Source organism: Saccostrea cucullata, unplaced genomic scaffold (genome assembly GCF_032062105.1).
Source record: "Saccostrea cucullata isolate Sc308-1 unplaced genomic scaffold, CSIRO_AGI_Scuc_v1 ctg3195, whole genome shotgun sequence".
Classification (NCBI taxonomy): domain Eukaryota; kingdom Metazoa; phylum Mollusca; class Bivalvia; order Ostreida; family Ostreidae; genus Saccostrea; species Saccostrea cuccullata.
In genome coordinates, this window is record NW_026933726.1 from 1 (window position 1) to 8,684 (window position 8,684).

General features: G+C 33.2%; 1 protein-coding gene across 1 annotated transcript; it reads left to right on the forward strand.

The window, feature by feature from the left end:
* Window positions 1-3,091: 3,091 nt before the first annotated feature.
* LOC134239166 (neurotrypsin-like) lies at window positions 3,092-4,813 on the forward strand (the record flags this gene model as incomplete). The annotated part of the gene is made up of 3 exons (XM_062721330.1): window positions 3,092-3,233; window positions 3,874-4,052; window positions 4,668-4,813. Coding segments are annotated over 3 exons (467 nt in total), but the record flags the coding sequence as incomplete, so codon positions are not given.
* Window positions 4,814-8,684: the final 3,871 nt, after the last annotated feature.

Here is an 8,684-nt window from a genome sequence, read left to right on the forward strand (position 1 = left end):
ACTAATCAATGGCGAATTTTTAGAGATTAATAACAATACATAAATGAAACTTTCTATGCATTTATTTCTTCTTTTGCAATTTGTTTCGGGTCTTGTCGTTCATTGACTGGACTATTAAGCCAAAAACATGCATATTATGTTATAATGTACAAAGAAGCCTCTTCCAAGCCGTTCGTATGACCAGTATTCTTTTTCTCTGGCTCCTTTATACATAAAGCAAGCATACTAAATTCATAGTTTTGATGCCTTTTCTCAAATTGTGAATGTTTTGGACAATCTGGATCTCAGCCTTCTAATGTTGTCGTCGCCCGAGTGGCGCAGTGTTTAGAGCATCTACTCTCGAAGTCGCGAAGTAAGGAGTTGATCCTTACGTCGCGGGTTCGAATTCCACTGTGGGACTGGTCCTTTGGATTACACCGTATAAACAGAGGTCCCATGTCGCAGGAGATGCTGACACGAAAATGATCCCTCACTGCAAATTGATGACGACGAGTTTGTCAACAAATCTTGTTGCACCATTTGATGCACCCGAGGTATATACATTGTTTTTCAATATTTAGAGACGATATGAATTTCTTGCAATCTTGGTACATTTTACAGAAGTTCTATGGGGTTTGGTTTTCGATTTGCCTAATTAATGAAAAAAGGCAACAACGAGTAACTACATGTAAGCAGTTTCTTGTAAATTTTTCCCCATAAAACTTGTTACCCATTGTCAGATAGGGCATGAAATGGTTTTCAATCAACCGTGACGATGACGTTAACGCGAAAAAGAGTCATGTTACGAGTGGGTAATTCGGCCTGTCATCTCTTAAATCGCCACCTTACTACCCCCCTAAACCGCCTTTTATACCGTAGACTCTTGTAATAATTACATTTACACAATAAATGAAAGAAAATAATTTCGCAATTTGATTTTTTGAGCCGGTCAACTTATTGTTGTGTTCCTCTCACTGGCGCATGCGCGCGTCGCATGAATAATTTTTTGGCGTTGTTTCCCATACCCAATATAGCCAGGGATTGAGAGATAGTTTCATGATAGATGCGCGAGAGAGACATTCAAGATAATGAGAGTTTTTGATTTTCACTTTGGGGGGGGGGGGGGGGGGAATCGTCATATGAGCTTCTATTAAACAAAATCAAATGGGATTTTGTTATATCTTTTTAAAAGATGATTTTAAAAGTTAGATTGGAATACTGAAAAAAATTAAAAGAAAAATTAATTTAATTCACCTCAAAAGTTTACCGTGCGTTTCTTTTTCCTCAGTATACTTTCATCACCTACATTCGGAGTTTACATATCTTAGTTGATTCGATTCGCAAGAGCATGCTCTACGTATGAACAATTTAATTTCTAAAACAGGGTAAACTATTGACTGACGTTTTTCATTGTAATTCTCGGTCCATTATTTAAGGGGGCCGACTATAGTTTCCATTGCGCAATATTTCGCGCATCATAGTAAAATGAAGCGTATTTATTGTTTTAATGCAATTTTTTTCGCTTAATTATTAAAATTAAACAAAAATTAAGAAATTATAGGTATAAAAATGTAATTACAATTCGATATAACTGATTTTTTTTAATTCGATTTGGCAATTGATAGGTAGGCTGACGTCGTTGCAGTGTCTTTTTGACGTTATGGTAATCTGCAGCTCTTAAACAAAGGGGTAATAAAAATATTATTACAGAAAAAGTAATAAACATACGGTCTTGAAATTTAAAACATAGAAATTTTAGAATATCTCCAACATTTTATAATGTTTTCTTGTGAATCCATTGTTTACGTCATATTTTGTAGTACTCTATAAAAATAGTAAAATTTGTTAATTTTTTGCATTTTGAGATGATCCTCTCTTAACAAGAAGGTAGAATTTTGTGTTTCTTACATATATTGTATCATATAGTATTACTCATAAAATATTATAGTTTGAACAAAATGTCTATTGTAGTATTTGTATAATTTGCTTTAAAGTGCTAAAAATTGGCATTTTCCAACATAATCCTATAGTTAATGTATCTGTATTTTGAGACGGTCCCTCAAAAATACCTGGACGGTAAAGATTTTCCCCAAACTTTGCATGTACACTGAAGTTATTGTAAGTTATATATGGTATAAAAATGAAGAGTTTCGCTATTGTAGTTTTCACACAATAAAACTATAGTCGGCCCCCTTAAACACTGAATTTTTCTGGGTTTTTTTTTCCCGATCATGACAAGGAGCACACGGCGGGTGTGACCGGTCGGCAGAGAATACTCACTCCTCCATGGCATCTGATCCCACCTCTGATGTTTGAGAGGTCCATATTTGCTCTGCTCCTATTTTGTATTGTTTATGGAATTTTGAACTTGAAAATACTGTCTGTTTTATCCATTTGTTTCTACGAAAATCCTCTCAGTTTCCTGGGTATGTAGAGACGTTATCTAAGTATTAATTATAATGAAGGATGCATTTTTTGAAAGATATAGTTTATATTTGCAACGGTGTGTGCAAAAAAATTGAATTCAATTTGACTATGACGTTATGAGGTTATAGACGTTAATTGTTTTCCGTACTATCAGACTTTAGCGTGTCAAATCATTGGAGTTTAGCGCAGACCTTCGGACCTTGTCGTGACCATATAACTTTGCAGTCCCGTAGCAGTTTGGAGTCATATATATAAAAAGTAATTATCCCAATAGATAACAAAATATTTAATGCAAACGCTATCGCCATGTACGCCTTTTCAGGCACTTTCAAACAAATTTCAGGAAGGTAACTTGGTTACGTCGACAAATGTCAGATAGGTTACCTGGTATATTTATATTACGTTTTTCAAATCCGCTACATTGAAAGAGGGAATTGGTTTGCTGTAATTAAGTGCCCAAGCAATACAATTTTGCTCAGGTTTAATAGCAGTATTAAAACTGACTAGTAAACGAAGGTACTTTGTAAATTGTTAATGAATTCTAGGCTGGCTGTTTTCTTTTCTCTCTAACGGTTAGAAATCTTTATTTATACTATTTAGAACCTTTACAATATTTTATCAAATTAAGGTGACCCTTAAATGGCCCTTTAGTTTCTTGATTTTTTTCTCTTTAATATCTTTTCAGATGTTATCAGAATTGCTAATGGTAGCTCTTTCCATGAGGGTCGTGTGGAAGTTTTCATTAATGGCAAATGGCGCACTATTTGCAGCAGGAATTGGAACAAAGCTGATGCCAATGTGGCTTGTAGAAGTTTAGGATACAAAGGGTTATTTTATGTTAATATTTTGTAAAAATAATGTAATTAAATTATGGGATGCCATGTTATTGAAACATTCCTTTACCATTAAATAATTACATATAGTACTTATAACACCATTTATCATTGGATGAAAAAAAATATGAAAAATTTAACTTTTATGTGTCAAGCATATTACGAGATTTTTCAAAATGAGCTTTGCACTGATTTATGCAAAAAGAGATAAGCAATACATGTATTATGCATTTTTCATACATTATCTTTCGATTTAAATGCCGTTCTTTCTAAATGAAAATACAGTTGTAATACAATATATTTACTATTTGTAATGATTGTCAAAATATAAAATTTTTATATAATTTTCCTTTGTTTTCTTCTTATAAATAATATATTATTGATTATATGAAACCTTCATTGATGCGTATAAATGAAAAATAATAACTTTTGAATGCCAAATGTTGTGACTTTTTTTGCTATATTTGCAACCCGAGGTTAACATTTTTAAAACGGGTTTTAACATTTGAATATGTTTTATATAAAGCATCTTCACGAGGTCTTTTAATAATATGTGAGACATCATTGCGGTAAATTCCATATACTCATTCTTTACAGTAATTCATGGTAAGTATCCATATATCCTCTTTTCTAGAGGACTCCCAGTAACTTCACCTGTGTTGAGTGAGGAAAAGGACAATTTATGGATGTTGGGCGATGCATCTTGTTCCGGAAGCGAATCGTCTTTGTCAGAATGTCGAATATCAGTGATAAAACCCAGTCAATGTATTAATGATGGACAAGCCGGAGTCGTTTGTCAGCAAAAAAATGAAGGTACGTGACAATAATAAACGCCTGATGAAATTAAAAGTGTAGATATGAAGTTTGGTATTATATATATTTTTAAATTGTGAACAATCCTTTTGTTGGATGCAAGTCAGTAACGATGTACGAGTATAGATGAATGGCCGGTGTAACGATGAATATTTAGCGTATGATTCATATTTGACCGGGGTAGAATGTTTTTGTCCATCATTCCGACTAATATTAAGAATGCCATACTTTAGTTTTATAATTAATGGTCAATTGAAAAATGGTAGTTTTATTTAATGACCAAGTATAAGTTTTGTTTTAAATCAGGCCTGAACATCTTGTATTCCCTAGATTATGAATTATTGCATAAAAAGTGATCATAGTGTACATAACTAACCAATAACACCGTTTTTCTGTCTGGTTATATTCTTAAAATAAAAATAACCAGGAGCTTCTAAAGGCTTTGCCCCCTGAGGACCAACAGGACTTTGCCCTAGATCCACTTGGGCCGGAAAGCAGCCTCCAGTCTTCAACAGATTTATTTTATTATCTTCTACTGAGTGTACTGAATTGAGAAAGTGTTATTCTCTTACAATATTGTTTGTATATTGTCTCAACACACACGTCTTTTTTCAGATTCAGTTAGAATTGTGAACGGTAGCTATGAATATGAAGGACGGGTTGATGTTTTAGTTAATAGCGAATGGCATACAGTATGTAACAGCGGTTGGGACAAAAATGAAGCGGGAGTGGTTTGTACAAACTTAAAATATTCAAGGTAACTAAAATTATAAAAGTATTACACCCCTGAATATTAAATTTAAAGATAAAGACCAGAAATATATAGAGATAACGAACGGTAATCAGGCTGAGAATTTCAAAGTTCATTGAGCAGACAGGTACCTCTGGAAACATATGGTGGGATCATGGCGGAGTAGGCATCTCCCTGTAAATTGGTCACACTCGCTCCTTGTCATGATCCAGAAAATAGTTAATCTTAAACATTCCAATATGTACGAGTATCAAATAATGGTATATTATTATTATTATTATTATTATATAAACGTATGATCTTAAAAAAAAAAGTTAATATTAGCTTATATTTACCGACAACTTAAAAACGATACATTTGATATCCATGGTTCATCCACTTCATCTGATAAGATTTATTGCAAAAAAAAAGAGAATATAAAGCGAATATCTTCAATGCAAAAGTTTTAAATACTTTGTTTTCTTGAAGATCTTATTTATTTCTGTAAGCTTATTTGCAGCAGCGTTGTCAGGTACAGGAAACTGACCCTGGTCGCCGATATTTGGACTTCCTTTGCGAGAAATCTATTTTAATTTCCTGAGTGTTATTTGAACATAAAAGTTATCATCATTAAAAAGCACAATTTTCGCATTCGCTCAAATTCTTGGCAGTGATCAGGTATAGACAGTTTTCAGCTTGGTCTAGTGACCATGCTTACTTTAAAAGTGAATTCCTTTGCGAGGACAATAGGAAAAGAACTGCGAACGATAGTATTGTTCTCCCGCCTACCTCCAAGTCAATTTTCGAAAGTTAACATATTCGAAGGATTTTTAATATTTCTATAGATAATTATATTTTACTAAAAACATTACTTATTTTGGTAAATAAAGAGAGATAACTCTAAAATTTTGGTAAATCTTGTGTTTTTATGCCCCCGTATAGATTTTTTCTTATCCGTCTGTCTAGCTGTCTGTTTGTCCACAAAAACTTTAACCTTGCCCATAAATTTTGATGTAGTGGAGCTATGACTATTATATTTCACATATGTATTTCTTGTGACAAGACCTATCTTTGGATAACACCAAATTTGACCTTGACCTTGGAGTTTGACCCACTTTTACACAAAATTTCTAACTTGTGAACAATAAATGCCAGGACTTTCATACTTCATATATGTATTTTTGTGGCAAGAACTTTCATTGAGTACTAACAACTTTGACATTTTGACCTTGACCTGGAAGATTTTCGCATTTATGAAAAAACTTTAACCTTGGACTTAACTATCGAAGGATAAAGGCTAGGGCTTTCATACTTCACATATGTAATTCTTTTGAAAAGACACTTAATTTGATACTAAGAATTTTGACCCTTTGACCTTGACCTTGGACTTTGACCTACTTTTTTTTAAAACTATAACCTTGGCCATAACTTTTAAACGGTAAGTGCCAGCACTTCCATCCTTCTAATATATAATCTTTAAGACAAGGCCTTGAACCTTTGACCTTGACCCCGGAGTTTGTCCTGCCTTGAAAACGTAAATCTTGATCATAAACTTTGAACAGGCGTTGCTATCGTTTTATATTCCACATTTGAATTTCTTGTGGAAAAAACTTTACTTTAGGTACCAACATATTTGATCTGCATTTAAGAAAGCATACCCTTTGCTATGTTGCTATACAGGGACATCAGTGTTTCACAATCACATCTTGTTCAATGTAGAATACAATGGAAAACGAAGAATATTTTTAGATCATTTCCATCCCCCCTTCACGTGAAACAAAATTCCTTTCGACAGTTAATATAGACTGTTATTTCACGAATTCATACCAAAGCTTTTTGTGCTTCACGGGGGGAGGACATATGTTTATAGAGAGAAAAAAAAAATGCTTATTTTTCACCTATTTCAAATTGATTCAATACTGAAACATAATATTTTATTGATATATTTATGTTTGATTTTACTTGCCAAAACATAAGAAAAATATGAGGAACATTTAATCTTATCCAAGATTATTTCAAAATATGGTGATGCTTCAAAGTCTAATTTCAATGGAAAATATCCTCTAGCACCCCTTTTTTCAAGAGCTGGATTTAGGGACAATTTACTATTCAGCGCTTGTATTAAAATAATTCATTAATTACCATTGAAGTGTTCTTTGTATCGAACACAGATTTCATAACCAAATTACCATAACTGTTAAATTAAATAAATGCAGAATGTAGGCTGGAATCGAGAGTTAATTTTTTCAAGGGTTTTCAATTTTGAAAAAAAAAAATTAAACCTCAACATGTATTATAATAATGTTTATTGCATTACTTATTGAACGACCCTCTTACATGTTTTCCAGTCCACAGTGTAACAATGTCGATGTGATGAAATCCCTTTAATACACGATGCCTCGTTTGATTCGTTACTACCTTAAGTTAATCAACAGTCAGGTCTTAATACTCTGCCCCTTTGAAACTTTTGAATAGTCTTCTTGAAAGGTCAAAGAAGGTCCATTGTGTGATTCCTCGGCACCAGAATACAGGCTGAGATCTGTGATTATGGAGATTGTAAATCATACGCTTCTGAAAACGCCACCTGTACTAAAGAAACTGTAGTTAAAACAATACGTATTTGTTAGTTCCTTACACTTCAATATGCCAACAAAAGAATTGACGCAGTTAATACAAGTAATAATCCTTGTCACAAAATATTCCAGTCTTGTTCTCCACCATATTTCAAGTTAAAGACTACAACTTGTATTTCCTACAAATATACATCGAAGATTGCTTCCAAACTTTTTAATTACATGAAAACTTTACAGGACCTGGAAATCTAATATCTAAAACATAATTATCCACCGTGTTCATGTTCTTCATCAACTATGGTCCTGTTGGACACATTATTACAGGTGAAGTAAATATAGTTAATAATAAGGGTAGATCACTAATTTTTAAAATTCCTGAAGGTAGGGAGACCCGATCCTTTAACTGGCATCGTAATTTCATAAATATTATGGATTCTGTAGCAGATTACGCAAGGCGATGGGCAAGACATGAAAAAGAATACCTTGACACTTTGTCAGTATCAGAATTACCGGTATTTTTACTCGCGCATTAACCGATTTAGAGGCACTATGAAAACCATCTTTCCTAATGAATTCAATAATCCAGAAGTGAAAAAAAATTAGATAGAATACACGATCAGTACTTACTGGTCCCTGCTTGCAAAGCTGATAACAACATTGTTTTTAGAGGAATTTTGATTTCATTCTACAAGTGGTCTTCAACTCAGCATCTAGATATATCGATGGTATATTGTCAATTTACAATAGTTTTTTTTTATTTATAAATTTCCATTCTTTTGTAGACTCAATATATTCTTGTGAGCTTGGAATAAAAGATACCACAGCGTCCGACTCATTTTTTTTTTCATATTTGGATCGTTTTCTAGAAAAAGATGTTAATTATTTAAAAATAACAAAGCTTTATGATAAACTTGATGACTAACTTTTCAATCGTCAAACCCCCTTACTTATTTATCACCTGCATATGGAGTTAATAGCCCTTAGTTCATTCAAAACACGAGAGCTGCTCTTCGTATGACGAATTTCTAAAAGGAGCTAAGTTATTGAAAAACAATTTGATGAAGCAAAAATATCAGCAGTCTCGTTTAAAGTCATCATTTCGACAGTTTTATGTTCGATACTATGACCTTGTCAGCAAATACAATTTATCATTGAGTCAAATGTTGACAGAGTTTTTCCGTATTGAATTTTTGGCCATTATTTACACTCTGAATTGTCGACTGATTTTCTCCGTTATTTCCCGATCATGACAAGGAGCACACGACATGTGTGACCGGTCTGCATGGAATGCTCACTCCTCCACGGCACCTGATCCCAACTATGAGTTTT